The sequence below is a fragment of the Diuraphis noxia genome, unplaced genomic scaffold, assembly GCF_037042655.1.
Source record: "Diuraphis noxia isolate RWA-SAM2 unplaced genomic scaffold, SU_Dnox_SAM2 contig0002, whole genome shotgun sequence".
Classification (NCBI taxonomy): Eukaryota; Metazoa; Arthropoda; class Insecta; order Hemiptera; family Aphididae; genus Diuraphis; species Diuraphis noxia.
Window position 1 is genome coordinate 64844836 of NW_028301712.1, and position 21921 is coordinate 64866756.

At 25.9% G+C, this 21921-nt stretch overlaps 1 protein-coding gene across 1 annotated transcript; it reads right to left on the minus strand.

Moving 5' to 3' along the window:
- Nucleotides 1-831: 831 nt before the first annotated feature.
- On the minus strand, nucleotides 832-3106 carry NdufV3 (NADH:ubiquinone oxidoreductase subunit V3). The gene is made up of 4 exons (XM_089221619.1): nucleotides 2799-3106; nucleotides 2554-2650; nucleotides 2151-2289; nucleotides 832-915 (listed from the first exon to the last, which is right to left on the minus strand). Exons 1-3 carry the CDS (start codon nucleotides 2844-2846, stop codon nucleotides 2156-2158), a joined length of 279 nt encoding a protein of 92 aa, XP_089077745.1. The 5' UTR covers nucleotides 2847-3106; the 3' UTR covers nucleotides 832-915; nucleotides 2151-2155.
- Nucleotides 3107-21921: the final 18815 nt, after the last annotated feature.

Below are 21921 nucleotides of genomic sequence, written 5' to 3' on the forward strand. Positions count from 1 at the left end.
ACACTTATTTAAGTCAAATGGCTGATTTTTTACAATTTTTTTAAATATCAATTTTTTCGTTAAGTAAATTACGATCTAGTTTAATGTTAGAAACATTTTAATTTCAAATAATATAGTTTTTAAAAAATATTTTATAAGAACATTTTTAAATAGGAGCATGTTAAAATATAATTATTTTTTTTATTGCATTTATTTTAATAATATGTGATGTATAAACTATAAATTACTGTAATTAACTATAATTTACTAATAAAAATATTGATATTAAAAAAAAATGTAAAAAATCAGCCATTTGACTTAAATAAATATTTTTACCATATAATTTTTTTTTTTTAAATCAGATTTACAAATTGGCTATATTGAATATTTCGAAAAAAAATTTTATCAATTTTTAAGTTTTTATTTTCAGTATTAAAAAATAAAAAATGTGTTCTAAAAATGTAGCGCAAGTGTCTATGAATTATATTTAAAAGAAATTTTTTTTAAATATTGATTAGAACAAAAGTTATTTCATTTGTCAGATCTCTGTGGGTCACTCTGTATTTATTTTAAAAACAAAATGAAAAATTGGATTGAAATAAATATTAATAATCTAACAAAATGTTTAATACAAGTATATGATTTATTTTTATAAAATGTAATTATTTAACTAAATATATTTTTGTGTGACCAAATCAATAGCTTTTTTTTAATGGCGGTGATAGATTTCTTTCTAAAACTGGAGGTTCTATGTATGAAGTTTTCTGATCATCTTTTCTTTTAAGTTTTTCTTCTAAAACACTGGGTATAGATGGTGTTTCTACATTAGATATTGTACGTTCTATATTGTAACCAATGATACCAGCCACAAAAGCTATTGGGAAAGTTATCATTGGTACATATCTTAACAATATTCTATATAAAACCATGGCAAATCTGAAAAAAAAATCAAATACAAAATATGAACAACATATACTTATATGATAATAAATAATTTGTCTATTATAGTCAATACAACATTATATTGGTGAAAATCTCAACTTTCTTAGATTATTTTTGTTCAACTTCTAAATAACATAAATATATTTGTGAATTTCTTATGATTCTAACTTGATCAAAATTATATGCTCAGCACTACTGTTTAAACAATCAAAAAATGATTTAAATTAACAGGACACTACACCTTCATGTGTTGTTTTAAACAAGAACGGCAACCCACATTTTTATTCACCATTTTCAATAGTGTGCTATTAATTGGAGAGAATTGAAATTTTGTCATCTTTTAGCAACAAACTAATTTGAAAAATTTGACAATTTTGTCAGAAATTTAACTTAAAATAAAAAAAATAAAATTGTACATACAGTTCTTTAATTTCTCTACTGCTAAAATAACTATTTATGAAAAACCTACTAGTTCATTTTCAATTATAATGACAACAAATACAATTTTATAGACATTTACAGAATAAAAACTAAAAATTAATATGCCAATAAATAACTCAAGTCAGTTGAAATACTTTGAACATTTTATCAGGTGTAGGAAATGATAAAATAAATATTTGATGAAAATTTCAAGTACTTTACTATTACTAGTATTTAAATGACATAATAAGATAATCGTTGCATGAGAATTTGTTAAATCACGGGTGAATATCTAATGTCTAGTTCCAAATGCTATTAAAAAATCAATTTGAATTTTTGAATTTGGGAAAATTTAAGGAGAATCTTGTATTACATTTTTAAAGTTTAGATAAAAATTGAAAATTTATTATGAACTTCAGACTGGAAATAATATGTTAAGTTTTGTGATTGTTGGAATGTGTTATCAACATTTTAACTTCACTCATAAAAATAATTGTGAATTTATGATTTTTTTTATTTTTATTTTCACTAACAATATAGAAGTACATATTATTTTATTTTCAAGGCTTTGGAAAACTATTGGTAATTTTTTTACTTTCAATCCCTCAAAGTACCAATTAGATTTACTCTCTTACAAGAAAGATAATTAAAATAACTTTTTCCTAAAAGGTGATGACACAAAAAAGAATGAAATATAATTGTAAAATTATTACATTCATCGCTCTGTTCAGAATGTACAAAAATCAATACATTCTTTCTCATTCGGTTGAAATTCTTAAATGGTATTATTATTTTAAATAAAATCTTACATTTTCTACTTTAAACTCGAAGGTTGTGGTAATCTGTATTTGTGCATTTCAATCTCAGCATCAAAATATGAATTTTTGTGGTAACTAAAATATTGTGGATTCTTGTATGGACCGTTTTCTGCAGCTTTCTTTACACGCTCTATAATATAAAAATCAATGTAATAAAAAGAATAATAACATTGCAGAGTATAGGCTCTCTAACCACCAAGAAAATATGAGTGCACAAACAAAAACCAGTAGCTTTCTATTGCAAAGCCACAAATCTCACACTGAGATCAATTATGTCTCTTAATAAAAAGTAACCTGCAAGGATCTGCATTTGTAAGAGTATTCTCTTGGTAGACAATAGTACAATATTACATTTTTGTAAATAAATAAAACTGTTGGTAAAATCATGTTTTACCTGGTGGTGGATTAGCAATGATAACCTTGGAACTCAGACCTTTAACATTAGATGTTATGTCTTTTGGTTTTTCAGTTGTGGCCGCAAATCTGCGGAACTAAAAATGTATCTTCTTAAAACTGGTATAAATACATATTATAATCATTAATAAAATTCCAAAATATTTAACAACCAATATGATCTAACTTTGACATTGACTAAATAGAATATCAAAATAAAAAAGTATAAATAAGTAATAACTTTACCTGATGGTTAATCAGACATGATTTAGTTAAAACATTGTTTATCCTCATTATTTTAAGTTTAAAAGAATATTATTCGTTGTTAGTTGAATTAATATTTTAAACTATTATATAGTATTGTGCAATATTAATACCTTACCACAATGATCAATGGTAAGTACTGTAGTAGTGTAGTGATAAAGATAATATAAGTAGTAAGTAGGATAAAAATTAAAAAGTGCAAACTACACCACAATATTATCCATAGTTTCAATTATTATCAATTATCATCTAACACATGTTTTTCTTGAATCTTGTTGCATCTATGGCGGTGACGGGCACAGAGTTAGTTGTACGCGTCGGACCTTATACATATATATGATCTAAGCGTCGGACAGACTGAATATGTGGGCACTGATTGTCATAATCAAACATATGGCTTGTTCAGTGGCACCATATTCGTAATTATTTTGTTTTAATAATGTTTTTGATACTTTGGACTTTTATGTAGATAAGACATAAGGAACCAGAAAATATTTAAATATTCAATTTCTAACGCATTTGAAATTTTGAATACAAACATAAATATAATAATAGGTATATCATTATCTATATTAATAGATCACACTAAGTGGAAATTCAGTGTGAACTTAGTTAAAATCATAATTTTGATATTCATAAATATACCTAAGTAAATCTTAAGAGGACGTTTCACCCGCATGTGTTGTCTCCGTCTTACAAGTGCGTAACATTGCAAAAACTGTTTTGCGCGGGAAAGAACCGAGAAAGATACAGTTATAACTAAGAAACGAAATTTTCACCACATAAAAAGGAGATTTTTTTCTGTGCAATATCGTTTTTATTTTTTCGATATCACTTATACAAAAAAAATTCTTATTGTTTTATAATACATTAATTTTGCGTTTTTTAAGCACGAATAACTTTTTTTGTAGTTCTGATATCGAAAAAATAAAAACGATATTGCACAGACAAAATTCTCCTTTTTATGTGATGAAAATTTCATTTCTTAGTTATAACTGTATCATTCTCGGTTCTTTCCCGCGCGAAACAGTTTTTGCAATGTTACGCACTTGTAAGACGGAGACAACACATGCGGGTGAAACGTCCTCTTAAGTAAATTGTTAGTGAAATCCAAAAGTTAGTAAATATATAGTAAATTAGTATTCATAAATAGGAATTAACTATTAAGTTAGATAGTTCTTAGCATGACTAAATAGATTTAGTCATGGTTCTTAGAGAATAATTAGTAAATGGTTAGCAAGCTTTGTTGTCATTTGAATTTTGTATTAATTTTGCAAAAATTTGATTGATATAAGAAAAGTCTATTTTTATGTTGAAGATTAATAAATTTATACATATTTTATTTAAATTTACTTGAAAGCAAAATGGATGATTTTGTGGATTTCGATGACAATTATGGGTTTATAAACGAACCAGTTCAAATTAGAGCTAGGGAAGTATATAAAAGAAATAAGTCAGACCCTTTGGATATTTATTCGAACTACGAGTTTTTCAGATGATTTCGGTTCACTAAGGAAATTTTTTCAAATATATTTAATGCCCATGATATTTCCTGAAGTTGACCAAAATGTTAACACAGATATGAGAGGATTACCCATACCTAATTCATGGAAACTTCTTACGACATTAAGATTTTATGGGACAGGATGCTACCAAGTAATTTTATTTAATATCATTTATATATTTAAATTTAATTAATACAATCGCATTTTTATTAAACTCAGTTGGTAAATAGTGATATGTTTGAATTAAGCTAACCGACAGTCAGTCGTATAGTTAAAGATATTTCCTTGAAAATAGCTAAGAATCTAAGAACATGGGTTAAATTTCCTCAAGCCAACCAAGTAGAAATAATTAAATTACATTTTACGAAGTAGCTCGATTTTCCGGTGTTACCATAGCTATGGACTGTACCTATATACCAATTAGCAGTCCAGGTGGTGAAAATGCCGAAGTATTCCATAACAGAAAAGGATGGATGTCCTTTAATGTTCAGTTAATAGTGGGACCTGATATGGAAATTTATGATGTAGTTGCCAGATGGCCTGGATCTGTGCACGATTCAAGAATCTTTCAGAATAGTAGAACTCTATAGTTGATAGAAAACAGGTAAATTTACATGATAAATTGAAAGTTATTATATTAAATTTGGAGGTTTTTATAATCAAATATTTTAAATTTAAAAATAACAATTTTAGAACTGTCCAAGGTATATGTGTAGCTGATGGTGGTTATGCACAGACACAGTTTATCTATACCCCACATTCTAATCCTATTACAAATGCACAAAAGAGATACAATTATGCTCACATTAGAACAAGGAATGTGGTTGAACGTGTCAATGGTTTATTAAAAAGTCGATTTCGGTGCCTCAGTCGTAAATTAGGAACTGCGACTACAAAATCGAGTAATATCATAGTTGCATGTGTAATATTACACAATATTTGTATTAAATATAAAAATTACCTGGATTTTGATCAAGATGAATCACAGTTACAACCAGAGACAGTCAATGCTGAAGTATTTGTTGACGGTGAAAATGGGTTCAATATAAGAAACTCTTTTATAAATAGACACTTTAACTAAACTTATAGATTAATAGATATTTTAATAAAATAAACATTAACATAAAGTAATTTATAACATTTTTATAAAATCATTAATAAGTAACAATATACATTTTTCATTACAATTTAATACAGTATTTTAATCACATAAAATTAATATAAGAAAATTAAAATAAGCAGTGAAATTAATATTATAAGTTAAGTAGGTTAACATACCTACATATTTACATTTTTTTTATTACATTTTATATATTATTATTACATTATATTAATATTATTATATTATATTGTTCAAATATATAACACATTTGTTATTTATAATTATTTATTAATTTTCACTTGCATATTTTAAAATAATTATAAGTTATACCTATAGGAACATTTAGTTACTTAAGTTATTTTGAAATAATTATTTATTGTATTTTATTAACTATTACATTTTAAATCAATCATCCATTCATTTCGGGGGTGGGGGGGTGACCCCCCCTGCGCCCGCCACTGGAATTACTACTCAAAAATAGCTAGCTCCAAGCAAAAAGCATATATTATTATGATTTTTAAAGAATATTGGAAGAATATTTTCAACTTTTTAAGAGAATATTAACATCTTATATTGGCTATTTTTAAAGAATATAATTCCGGGTTCTAATCATCATAAAGTGACTACTTTATATTATAAAAACAAATGTAAACGAGAGTAGTATTATTATATTAATGTATTCTATATTTCTATAGATTACCAACTCTGTAAAATAATATCCAAATTCTCTGGTGTTGGTGATAGCATATCTCTGCTTAATGCATCTGAATCGAGAGCACTGTGAATTTCAACATCACTTATTTTTGGCAAAAACTGATCAATAACTTCACTTGTACATGCTACTTCTTCTGGCCCACCACTGTTTTTTTTTTTTATTTCGCATTTCTGCACAGAGCTCAGTTTTTTTTTGCATTTTTTCTATTTTCCCAGCATTTTCTAAGGTTAGCAGTAGTACGCTATTACAATAATATAATAATATAATATCATATGTTAAACGAAAATTTTACTAATTATGTGTTACACTAATTAAATAGCTTACAGTAATGTTTAACGAAGCAGCATTGAATTCATTTGTGACTATACTCCAGTATTTAGTTTTTTGTGCTACTTGTACAGCACCCTTGTGTTTATTTTCTAATACATTTCTGTATTTATATAGTAAACTATCAATATTATAATATTGCCATTAAACCAAAAATAACCTTTTCATTTTTTACATTCTATAATTGTAATTAATTTCTACTAAAAATATTGTTATGGTATTTTTTTATTTATTCATGAGGTAAATGAATATATATTTTATACTATTATAATTTTTAATGTACTAAATAGGTATAAACCATGATTTTAGTTTAGCATTTTGGGTAAGTTATTAATACATATTCAATGAATAATTCTTTTTATTTTTAAATAATATGTTCCTTATATAATACATTTTTATCTCTGGTTATTAAATACGAATTTTAAAAATATTATCCAGTACAAGTATTATTATTGGTACTATTGTCTATTATACATTTATACCTATTTAATATTTAGAATATATTTTACACTGAAGGGGATATTATAATTATTTTATCTATTAATTGAATAGGAAAACTTTTAGTACCATCACAGATAATGTGTACGTATAATATCTGTGAGTGCCGTATAAAAATTAATCCGCCTCTGATTACACACTCCAATGTTCTCGCCAAAATGTACATGTAATATTAAATGCCTAAACTCTACTCCTTAATACATTGGCGTAGCTACAACCCCTTAAATTTTCATATGTTTTTTGATCATTATTTGCTGTATTCTATTCTGATATCTGATATAAAACTTGATGAATATTATAAGACACAAACAAATACACAATTTGAGTCTTAATGTAAAGAATATGCTTGAAAGAACCCTTCGATAGTATTCTACAAATTTTACTAACTTTACGAATGTTTGTAGCCTATCTACACTACAATGGTCGATGAACGATGTCAGGCATGCCGTTACACGTGCCTTTACAAACATTTGTTGTTATGTAGAATTTACGATAATTTAATATGAATAAATCTAATATGATGAAAGATTTTTTCAAAAATTACAGGTATTAATTATAGGGATGAATAATTTAATTTAATTGAATATAAGATAGCTATTGTAGCACACATTTTATTATTTTCAAACACTTCCAGTGGTTTTCATAAGTTCTAAATTCTACATAGATATTATCCATTGACTATAATTTAATGATGCATTATTACAAGAAATACTGTATGTATAACCATTGTATGTTCTAAAAATATTATACCAACTCCCTCCCAGAGTTCCATACCTATAACCAAGATAAGTGCCTAGATTACTTGATAAAACATGTCACTGTATTGGATTGAGTGAGTATTAATTTGATATCATGAACAACAAGCAAAGAAGTGTCTCGAATGCTACAAATTAAAACACATATTTTATAGTTATATGGACAATGGGCGTTCGTTCTCATCAATTATTAAAATAGGACAGTATAGTACTAGTAGTAGTATCATCATCAATAACACAGCCACTTTTATAAAGCATTTCTACAAAACATGCTAAAAATAAGAAGAATAACTATAATTGTTAATCGTTAAGGAAAACGTAATTTGAACTTTGAATTTGATATCATATACTTATAGCATACGTATTTTTTATTTTTAACAACCATATTTTATAAACATTACCCAACCTGTTTAATATATGGCAACCAGGCTTTATATTTTTATGCATAATCTAGTACAGGGCCAGCTATCTAGTTTAATATATATATATTTATAAACCATCTTTCACTGCCACTGCGAAAGGTGCCGAGATATAAATCCAAGTCGAAAGTCAAAAAGTAGTAGTTTCCAAAAATGAATCCCATGTTGTTGATTTTATTGTGTAGGTACCATGAATATCTTAACACTTTAACAGTTACATTTTATATAGACAAAATATATTATCATCAAACCTGATTGACATTGCTGCAAATTTATCTTTATACATCACTGAAATGTGGGCTGATAGAATAGTTTGGTAGGTACTTTAGTACTGTAGGCTGTATTACTAAATAAGTTTATTATGTCATTTCGTTATACGGGGACTGGGGAGTCATTTGAGCTTATTATAATAATGCAATAATATACTTTTTAATTTTTTGGGGTTTCAGTAAGAACTTTTTGTATGAGGAACCTATTGTGTTATATTTTCAAACCTTATATAAAATGTACTTGTATACAATAATAAAAGAGAAATAAAGTAGGTACCCAAGTATATATAGAGTATACGAAATATGAAACACCTGTAAAAGTCTAAACCTGTTTATAGGTGTCATATTGTATTAAATAATGTAGTCTCCCAAGTATAATACATTTTCATAATTGTTCGGTTTACTATTTATATTATGCTATCGGCACAGGGTATAGGATATTATTCCGGATGACCGGATGGTTACAACGGCGATTATCAACACAATCAATTCTCACCTGCAGGCTACAATTTGCACTCATTTTATATCATATTATTACTATTATTACCGATATTTTACAAAATATTATACAGTTCTCCGAAAATCTTCGTCGTGGTCCACGGAATCGTTATTGTCCGGAACAGATTTACAATTCGTATTTGAATTTTACAAGTCGCTCTTAAGCTTCTCTGCAGTTTCTTTATATGTGTTAGATATACATATACTATATAACAGATGTTTTTACAAATATACGCGAATGTAAGTTTCAATAATGAAAATATTTTTATTATGGTATTATTATTATTGCATGGTCAGATGGTTTCTGGCATCCAAAACAAAATATTCCAAAAAGGGTGGCCTATGCAGTAGGTACCTGTATACCGTATATGTGAGATGGAATAAAGTTTTTATTTTTTGATAACAATATAAATAATGAAAGGTGCCTATATCTAACTAAAAACAGTATACCTTAATCTTGAGTTACCTAAATTTACTACTTCAGTTTGGTGGAATTGATTAAATTAACTTCCATGGAAGTGGATTTAGGGTGCACCGTTTGTGGCTTCGTGACTATTATTGCCACTAATTAAAAAAGTTCTGGTGGAATCGATGAAATTTCGTAAAAAGATAATAATTGGGACAAACATACTATATTATGCTCGTTATTATAGATGGGTTACAATTAATATAAACAAATACAATTTTGTACTGTACCACGCTGTAGTATTATATTGTATTCTAGTTATTAATCATTATATACACTGTATAGTTCTACAGAAATTAAAGATGCAATTAATATTGTTAAACTTTTGTTTTTTATATTTTATTGAAACATACGTAATATAGAAATATTTTGGTAATTTAAAATTAGTTTTTATCCGTGAACCATTTTCACAGTTGAGATTACTGCAAAATTAATTTATATTTTTATGTAAATATTTTTTTGTTTTAAAGTGTATTATTTTGTTTTCAAATTAGATGCATTTAAAAAGTTGAGAATTTGTTCGGTAGGTACATATACATTAATACATACTACATTGAGTATATATGATATACATATAAATTATAATACGTTACGTAGATATAATAATTTTACTGATATCAATTACTGCTACAAATATAAACCATATATTGTTCAAATAATACTCTTATAGTTTATAAGTTATTCAGCCGTATTGGTAATTTTGGTATGCTAAAATAGTTGTTATAATGAATAAGCAATATTGTTTCTTAAGACAATGCACGTAGATCATTATTATATTATTGTATTATATTACAAAAGGATTTGATTAATGAAAATAAGATTTTTGATAGGTGTACGGGATGTTTTAAATAATTTATACGTTTTAGGTTTTTAGCTACACACAATACACGTTGCGAATCAGTACAATAAATCTCAAACTCACCAAACATGTTTTTTTCTTAATAGTTAATTTACTATAGTCTATAGGTAGGTAAAAAACAATGAATTATTCATTTTATCTAATGGTTAAAAAGTTACCAGAAACAGTCAAAATTTAAATTTCATATGCTTTTCAGTATAACTACTGAATTTATCTGATTATTTTCACACTTTAAAAAAAAAATATTTGTATAAAATAATTGATAAAACTAAAAACGTGGGCCGAATTTGAAGCCTAATTTACATTGTGGTTGCATACAGCGGAAATGCTAGTATTTATCAGATATAAATGTGTGAATATTTTAAAATATAAAATTAAAATATTTAAATTTAATAGAAATTAATAGCTCATATAGTTAAATAATAATTGAGGTTTTGATTTTTTATGTTTTGTTATCTAATAGTAGGTAACTATATATATTTTTGGAGGTATATAATCATCTGCAGCACATTTATTAGTAATTATTGTAACCTTTAATTCATTTTATCTAAATTTTTTACTGACTAAAATAATATTTAATATTTATATATTATTTACTATTAGGTAGATTCCCCGTACCCACTGACAGCTACCCACTTATTACATTAAAATATTTATAATTGGATACACAAAACTAAATTAAATTTATTATAAGAGATTGTTAAGTACCTGTAAAAAAAGGACATGGGTCAACGAACAACAAACAAAATAATCGTTGGACGTCGGAGCCACCAAGTCTGTGACAATATTGAATGGGATGAATGATCTCCGATAAAATGTTTTTATGTTAACATGTGTGTTTGAGTATTTTTGTGTGTAGATTGGACTGATAAAATATTATTGAATACTACACTTGCCTAAATTGACCCTAGTCTTTCAGTGAGTTGAGGTAAATAAGTACGAATTTACTGATTAATATATTTTTTTTTTAGAGGTAATAGTACCGTACACCTAACATTTTTTTAAATAATAAACATCCATAATCCATTCAGCCATGATTAATGTATAGGTAAGTGAATACTTTTCTTTGTGTTATCAATTAAGTGTAGATTAAGCCATTAATTCATTATAATTATGATTTTCATACGAGTCATATTATTACATCATTAATGATTAAGTTTAATCATTAACTTATAAAATACCTTTCTATGAAAATTATTAAATAAATAATAAAAATATTTGTAAATTCTAATTATAAAATAATATATGCAATAGAATTTAAAATATTTTATATACTTATATTTATTTATTTTATTTGACTGAAAAATAAAATAAGGATTGGCGGTATTTGGTGTATAATGTGGTTGGTTTAACAAGATAAATTCGATAAGCTATACAAATTGTAAAACGGATTATTCTCTCAAGTTTTACGCCTTGAAGTCTAAAATTAAATTTATATGTAAAACTGTAAAAGATTAAGTACAGTTGTCATTTAAATATATTTATTTAAATAAAAAATTGAGTATAAAATACCCGGAGTATTTAAACGCAAATTAGTCTGAACCTGTTGTAGGTGTGTGTATATGTGTGTTACCGTACACGATTTCAGATTTTTTATGTTACGTGTTAGATTCTACAATGGTAGTGTACTTCATGTCCCGAGACATGAATAAATGAGAAAAAATAAATAGCTATTACTTTGCACTTGACGGCCGATTCTGTCTGGCTCATTGCCTCTTTTTACAATAAAATACATTCTTTCTCTTACAAGCCGAAGTTCAAACCGAATTTATATGAGGATACCAAAATGGACGTTCACATAAAATGAATGTGTTTTTTTTCCGTTTTATTTTTCTCATAACGTGTTATGTGTCATATATCATACATATCATTTAAATACTGAGCTATGGTACAGCATCGGGAGTCAGGACCGGGTGTTAAAGTCTTTGTGTACGACCAGAATGGAATGCCCTATTGTGCGGCGTGATTTTACACAGGGGTTCTCAATAATTCTCTACCATCCCACTTCAGGTATAAAAAAGATAGAGCGCGTGTTTATAAAAACAACTCATTTCGAGTAAACTTGTTAAAATTATATAGGTACCAACTGTGTCCTATTTCATAACCAGCAATTTTCTTTTGTGACTACCGAGTTTTTACAAACTATTGATACCCGGTTATTTAGTTGATAATCGGTAGTCGGCACGTATGAAAATTATAGAGTATAGTAATAAAATTGCATTTAAACGTTTTTTACTTCTTTCTAATGTCGTTTCCCATTCAAATATTATATATTTATATACATACAATTAGGTACCTCTAATATATTGTTATGTAAATATGAAATAATAATATTTTTTTAAAAACTTTATTGAAAATTGAAAATTATTTATCAAGAAAACCATATTGAACTAATTATTTATTTTAAACGCATTATTAGATTAAAAACTGGTGATGTGAATAATATTGTATGCGAGTTTTAACTTCAAAAAACGGAAAAATCGACAATCTAATTTTTATTTTTTTACAACATCACTATATTTTATAATAACAGAGGAAATAATTTGTTTTTAGTTACGGCGTATCAACTTTTTTTTTTACGGAACACAGTTTGAGTACCAATATGTTATTGAACGCGGTACAAAACCAGTTCACACCTTTTATTGTGCAGCGCAAGAATAAACGCGCCTACTGGATCTAGACAACCTTCACAGTGAATTATTTATTAACGCGTATATTTCTATATTTTATTATTTATTAATATTTTTTTCCCCCATTTCCAATTACATTTTTCACAATTTACTAATCCCACACACACTAGCGGTATTATTTATCTCCGTGACACTTCATTATAATTATTGTTGAGTTTCTGATGCTCAGGATCAGAAAAAAATCATCTACCTACACACCAAATGTAATCCTTTCTACCGGTTGGAAAAAAATGAATATTATTTCACTAAATGTTATGTACGTTTATTTAGAGAATATAGGTAGTAAAAAATCTTATAATATTCCCACTTAAGTTATCCATTTTTTTATCATAATAAATATTTAAAATACCGCTCTTATTTTTCATAGATTATTCACGAGAAGTGGGAATTTATCTATTTAATAATATAATATTATTATATCTAACTATTGTCGGTTGTGAAATATGTTCACTACCTATTAAAATATACTAAAATATAAAATAATTATTACAATTTGCAGGTAGGTTTTATACATAATTATGTATTCAATTTCAATTGATTATAATTATAAATAACAGAAAAATGCGTTTTTTTTTTGTTAAAAATGCTTTTATAGGTATACTTACATAAAACAATTGTCTCATTTTTATACTAATCATGACAATTTCGTTAATTAAATATTATGGGCCCAAAAAATAATTTATCTAATTTATTATACTTGTAAATTTAATTATACTACTACATACAGTAAGTTGTTTATAGAAAATTATGTTTTAATTTTAAAATATAAATATAACCTATAGATATAGATACTGAAGTACTATTAACTATATAATACCTACATAAGTAAATATATATATTACTAGTACTAGTAATTATAATAATAATCATTATAACGAATTTTAACAAGAATATATTGTATACTGTATCTATAATTCAAAATAGTTTAAGTAAAAAGAAAAAATTTTAAATTCGATAGGTGTTGGTGATGTCTGAAGTGGAGATAGACATTAATAAGCTGACATTAGGTGCCTCAAGAGATATCTACATAGATAATTACTTTTTAATTGGGGAATATGAAATGAAAATAATTATTAGAAATTTAAACGTAAAAATTTCATACTAATGGGTTATGAGTTATAGTTGGTAGTTGGTATAATATATGTTAGATTGTTATAATATTAAGTCAGATCTAATATCAGTCTGGTACGGTCACCTAAAAAGTAACGACAGATTTCCTGGCTCTAAATCAAAATACGAAAGAAGAATGAAAAAATCTTTATAAAATGTGTTGTTACTTGTTTATAAGTATATATTTGTAATTTGTATAGAGTATATACTAGTATACCTATATTGTTTTATTTTGTATTACTCCACCACTCCACGTGTAAGTTGTTATCGTGAAACCAACTATATTATTATGTTAAAGACAGTTGAAAATTACATTAATTGTGTTTATAATCTAATAATATAGTTATTAATTTATAATATTATAAAATTATATGATGTAAAATGATCCTCTTAAGTCTTAATATATCTATTTAAAATAAACATACATATCATTTATGTTGTATGATGTTAAGGAGTAAGACGTAGGTAGTAGTTATAGTTTAAACAAATCGTTGTTTTCTAATTGGCTTAACGTTGTTTTCAAATGAGATTCTACCGTGAAAATGATGTGAAAATCTATACATTGCATAGTATCATATAAAATAATAGACTCCAGGCTTAGGTTTTGTATTTAAGATAAATAGTTAACATAGCCTATACTAATTTAAAGTGAGATTAAATGATTTTTTTAATCTCCATTTTAACTGAATAGTATTATTGTACTATTATTATTTAGGATATTATAAATTACAGTACGTGTACAAAATATCTTTATCTTATAAATATTTTATTTATGTATAATACAACTTATTTTCTATTACTAATTAACAAGGTTACTCCAGCCTCCAACCTATTTGGAATTCTAGATTTTAGATTCTGAGCGGAGCGATGAATGTATTGATTTTAACATGATGTGTTTTTTTTTTTTTTGTGTCTGTCATCACGTTTTGGGGCAGTAAAAATGCTTCGATTTTTGACTTCAGTACCTCGTTCGATCAGAAAGTGAATCTAGTTGGTACTTTGGGGGGTCAAAAGTAAAAAATTCTTAATACTTTACTAAATAATCGAGAAATACAAACTAAAAATTAAGGGAAAAACGGGAAATTTTACGCACACTCATTTTTCGACAAAATCGATTTTGGTTTTTGATGTAACTTTAAAGCAAATGACCATAGATACATAAAATTTTCACCGAATGTTGATATAAGTATATTCTATCCACAATGCAATTTTCAAAAAAATTCGACTTAAGTTGAACTATTCATAGGCATTTCAAATTTTCGATCATTATTAGTTTTTTTTAAATTAATATCGATAAAAATTTATTTGTTAGGCAGAAAAGCTTGAAAATTTAATACAAGGCTCTTAACATATTGTTACAATAGCAGTTGAAAAATAAAAGAAATTCGTAGTCACAATTTTTTTTTATAATCATTCAAAGTTTTAATTTTGACAAAATACGTAAAAATCACGAAAATTCACAAATTATTTTAAGCTAGAAATTCATAAAAAATTTTCTTTTTAAATCTAAGATTTAAAAATTTAATACAAGATTCCTTACAAGTTTTTCAATCTTTATCACAAATAAAAATTCCACCTGAAATTCAAATTAAATTTTTATGAGCATTTGAAATTTAAATTTTTACAACATTGGATTTTCACTTTTAGCGATTTCCTTATTTTGGTGTAACTCTAAAACAAATTACCGCAGATACTTGAAATTTTGACTGAATGTTTATATAGGCGTTTTATATATTTGATACAATTTTAAAAATATTTAGATTTGTTTTGAGCTGTTTACTGATATTTTAATTTTTCAACTTTTTTAGTTTTTTTTTCTATAAATATCGATAAAAAATTATTTGTTCGGTAGAAAAGCTTGAAAATTTAATACAAGGCTTCTAACATATTTTTACAATAAAAATTGAAAAATAAATGAAATGCGTAGTCACAATTTTTTTTTTTACAAGCATTCAAAGTTTGAATTTTGACAACATATGTAAAAATCACGAAAATTCGCAAATTATTTCAAACTAGAAATTCATAAAAATTTTTCTTTTTAAATCTAAGATTTGAAAATTTTTAATAATCTATAATATATTCTAGACAGATAAACCGTCTTCGCTCAGAATCGTTTTTTGTATACAATGATATAATATCATTGGATTCAAATTTAATTCCATCCATTACAGTAACCCACTTGTAACCTACTGTACAGCAGGGCGACATACACGACTAACCCGCTTTTTTCTGTTGGGCTGGTTCTGCTTTCTGCGGCATTAAATTTTTAAAATATTTTTACAAAAATTATTGGAGGTAGCTAGTTAATGCTCAATTATTCAAATAATATTTTATGATGTAAAGAAATACATTTTGTTTGATATACATGAGCAGAAAAATGCTTCAAGTTTCAACTTTGAAAGTACTTTGGAAGTTTTTTTTTTTTTTTGAATTAAGAACATTTAACAATCTGTACTCGTGGTACAATAAGCTTAATAGATATTTGAATTACAATAGTAATATAATTAATACAAACACAATCGCGACAGCATTCAATTTATATATGGAACGCTATTCTTATTTTACATGAAAATCTTGAATTGAAGAGAACTTTGAAAGTAATAAAAGTAAAAAGGTTAGTTACAGACACAAATGTGATCATTGTATATTAACATATTTATTGCTCCATTATTCAGAATCTAAAAATGTTATCAGAACTTTAAAAACAAAAATCAGGAAAAAGTTTAAAAAAAGACTATAGTGCCTAAGAGTGTAGTTATCGCTCTGTAATCGTAAGTTGATGTCAAACGCTAGCGGGTCACTGACTCACTGTATAATGAATCATAGATGTATTAAATTTTACTTCAATGATGCATCGCTCATCGTTGTATACGAAAAATGATTCTGAGCGAGACAGCTTTCCTATCTAGAACTATTTTTAATATATGTATTTCATTAATAACGAAGATTAATACAATAATACTCAAGACCACTTAGGTATTTTACTATAAATATCGACCTCAATTTTATTAAATTATTAAATAGTTTATAATTATAACATAGATTATAGTTATTAATTTATTATTATTAACTTTATGATAATTCATAACTTTATAAATCAATTAACTTACGAATGACGTGAATAAGTTCTAGTATATAGGTAGATTATCCTATCATCATATATGGCTTGAAATTAGTTTTAATTTTTTAACATAATGTATTTGTGTTATAGTAATTGATAAAGTCATGAAATGACTTAAAGTTTCAAAGTATACCAGCAGAAACGATTAAAAGTTTCTGAATTACAAAAAAAAAAAAAATAATTAAAAACGGCCTTCGTTTTAATATCCAATTTCGTAAATATTTTTAATTCAAATATCTATAAAATAAAATGTATTGTACATGTATATTTTCGATGTTTTTAAAAAGCAGTTTACTTGGAATAATTACTTTTTACCCCACAAAGAAGTACTTTGTAAGTTCAGTAATACAGTAACTTCATTAGTTTAATTTAAACGTGTTAATTTATAATTGTAATTTAGAGGAAATTGTTTGATTTACTGATGCCCAGTGATATAATAAAGACTACATCATATAGGCGCAACTAGACATCTAAAACGTGGGGTGCTTATACTATTAAAAACATAAAATTTATGCTATTTTATTATAATTATAATAGTTAGGTATAAAATAACAAGGGGTGCTAAATTAGAACTTGGGGGTGCTAAAGACCCTTTTGCACCTCCCCCTAGTGGCGCCAATGGACTACATAGGTATGTGATTATTTTTAATTTTTATTTATTCCCCAAGAAGAAAATTGGCTCCGCAGGGTAATGGAATATCGTATTATTCGTATATTATGTACTAATACTGGATACATCCTATAATCCTATATATAGTAGGTACATTTATTTTAATTATAATTGAACTCACAGTTCATATATATTATATAATATATATGTATACAGAATATAACCTAGCCTATATCGGACTAAAAATAATAAATAATAGTTGTCTTTATAATTTTGAACTTTGAGTTAAGTAGATTAAAACATAAGTCTATGTAAGCATAGATCCCTTATATTTTACCTTGACAAATAGTGTGTATTCGCTGTTCCCTGTAGTTATACAGCTGTACTTATAATTTATAAATGAGCTGAACAAAGAATCATTTATGGATGTTTTTAATTTTATTGGACATTTTTATTTCATAATTCAACACGTTTTACTACCAATATAAGTAGAATAAAATTAATATATAAGTACTATTGAAACTGATAAGTTTTAAATTTGTATAATATATGTAGTTGATGCGGCTGATTTATCTAAACATTATTACTATAAATTAATGTGAACTATAATTTGGTTCAAATATTCAAATAAAATTAATGGCTATAACTTATTCAAGTCATCATTTTAGTTTTATTATTATTATATTTTATCAGTAAAAGGTGCTAATAAAAGGCCGCTTCTCATTAAGATTTTTTTTTATTATTATATATCATCATTCATCATGCATAAAACATGTAGGTACTTAGTAAGTACAAGTAATTAAAATTTGAAAATATAGTAAGTAGTACATTTTTTTTGTCCAGATTTTAATATAATAATAATGATAAAAACGAAAATTTTTGTCAATATACTTGTATATATTATACATTACAAAAGATGATATTTCCTTTAACAATAAATTTATTAGAGTTCTGATTTTTGGATTTTTTTGTATTTATACCTACCTATTTAAGAGCAATATTTTCAAATAATTAAGATTTATCCTTTAATTAAGAAATATCCTGTGGCGAATCAAATTTCTTTTGAATAAAAATTTGAACGAGTGATTTCTGAGCTATTAATTTATAAGTATAGGTATCAATGGGGAGGAGGTGGTGGTCTAAAAGATTTGAAACTCTATATTACTTCATAATGATATTAATTTCATTTTTTTCATGATAAGTTATAGAAAAATAATTATAAATGCAATCCAAGGCTTTGTGCTGGGGAAATTATGTGGACCCTAATGAAAAATGTATAAATTCGCTACTATAGTAGATATATTAATTACTAAGCATTAATATAGTCCTTAAAAATGGCTTTACAAAACTATAAAATACCTAGCTGATGTATTATGTATTAAACTCAAACAAATTTTATATAAAATATAAAATATTCATAGATTAGTAAAAAAAATTCAGAAACTATTTGTTCAAAATTTGGATTGGATATGTCAACATTTTCGATAAAATCATCCACATAATAATAAATAATTTACAGGGGAAAAGTTGATAATATTCTCATTTTAAAATAAAAGTTGGTATCCCTCAGGACGCTCCATAATTGATATGGAAAATCTGAATAGTTGAAAATAAGGTTTTTAAGTATATATACTTATAAATTCAAAAATGAATTTAACTCATCATCAAAGATAATATGGGGCTGAGCATGTATATGTGGTGAATCACCATGCAGCATATTATATTTTGTTAGTGATCCTGTGTATTATTACACATTTACTACTATAGTCTATAGGTAGTACTGTAGTACCTAGGTAGTATGTACTATCATTATGTAAGTTATGATATTTATAAAATTATATCTATACCTATAACAATTACAATTATTTCGTATGAGTTTTGTACCTATTGTTACATGTGTTACATATTAATTGAAATGTACCTAGAAACGTTTGAAACATATTAAATAGTTTTTAAAATTAATAAATTACTATTTTCGAAGAAAACATATGTAATTTGCGTTACGGGCAGCTGTAGAAACAATCGTTGAGTTTCTATATTCCAGATGCGTACATCTGTTGTATTCTGCAGTTTGTATTCAACACTGTATAATCTTATATGTTTATATTAATATCTCAATATCTCATCCTTATCGTTTAAACTAAATTCAGGAAAAAAGTGTTCAAATTATTTTATGAATCTTCGACTTATTTTCTACAAATTTTAATTGGATATTTAGTAGTGAGCTCTATAAATTATTATTATTTATGTTTTGGCATAAAATCAATGAAGTAATGTTTAGTGTATAAAATTTAAGTTACACTTTTAATTTTCCCTACAATAATTTTTATCATGGAAAAATGCAATAAATATTAAAATTATCTTCAGATATAAACACTAGATGTGTAAGGATGCCTAAGGTCTAAATCCTGGGGAGGGGTAGGGGTTAAATCTAGAAATTAAACAAAAAAAAAACTTGTTTTAGAAAATAATTGCCAGGTCTGAAAAAAAATGTACGTGTGGTATAGGTTACAACATCCATGGTATTTCGTCAACACGCACATATATCATGAATATAGACAAATTAATATCATTTAATTATAATTTGTAATATCTAAAATAAACGAATAAATAATATTACCCATTGATGTTTAGTTGACCTAACACGGTTAATATATAAATGATTCATATCAAGTAGACCTATGAATATAATAATTTATTAATAAAAATATGGTCAATCGGTTCTGCATTATTTGCATAATTGTTTTCAAGTATAATATTGACTATAGGTAGTATTGTAGTAAATCATTGCTTTATTTACCCATAATGAAATAATTATTTGAAACCATGCAATTATGCAACCATTTAACTTTGTTATTAAATGTTTAATTATACGTATATTGTGATTTTTATAATTTATTAGTTATTAAAAATTTCTAGAGTTAAGTTGTTGTATTTTAAATTATAAAAAGACAACAGCTAGTATATAACATAATATTAATGTAGATTATAACTTATAACATTTATATTAGGAATCTATACGCAAAGTCGCAAACGAAATTTCAAAATATAGAATAGTTCAATAGTGTTTGTAGTGTTAATGGTTATTAACGGATAGTATATCTTTTATTATATTGCTCAACAAACAATTAAAAAAAAACAACGTATTTATAGCATGCGATTAAGGTGCGAAAATGACGGTTACTAAAACGCTATGTTAGATGAATTTTTAATCAATTGAATAGGTTATTAATATGCATAGGTAGACTTCGTGGTATTGCACATCGCACATGTATAATATATTTTACTTTTTTAGTAGGCATTTCTCAATAAAAAAAACCTCGTTAAACGTAATGCGGTGTCTTTAAAACAACTAAAATCGTTTTCAACCACACTAAAATTCATCATCATTATATTATTGTATAAATACGTTTATCTTATATACAATAAAATATAATAAATTACAGCAGTAATGCAAAGATGTATTACTATTTTTTGGACAGTCATTTAAATATATATATCTATATTATACCAAATAAATGGTATATAAATTTGTGTTCAGTTTCGCAGTTTATGTATATATGCTGTGAATGATGCATACGCGAGTTCATCATGGTACATATTATATAGGCAGGTAATATTATGTTATAATATTACACATTATATTTTTGATACGGTCGCGTATGCGAAAAAAAAATGCTACGTCGTCGACGCATATACCTGGTATAATATAATAATAATATGTAATATTATTTTGTATATTGGATATACCTACTGACTATACTTCCTGCAGGTAAAAAATATTATATATATTTTATAAATAATCAAAAATCCACGGTTGTCGAGGATTTTAGTATTTTGGTTTTTTTGACGTAACGTCTCGACCACAATCTCCCTATATATATAGCTATACATATATTATTATTATTATAATAGGCAACGTCGTATATAGTAATGTCACGGTGTTCTCAATACACCACGTACAGTCGGCAGTGGCCGTCCATTCACCATTGTTGTTCACGCGTTTTCCCGTCGTACGACAGAATTATTATTATGTATACACGTCGTATTCACGTATTCACGTATTTTGTATTTTATTATTTTTTCATCCTCTTCCTCTCCGCCGTTCCCATCCGATTTCTTTTCTGAAACGCGGACACAACAACCACGCGGCTACGGCCT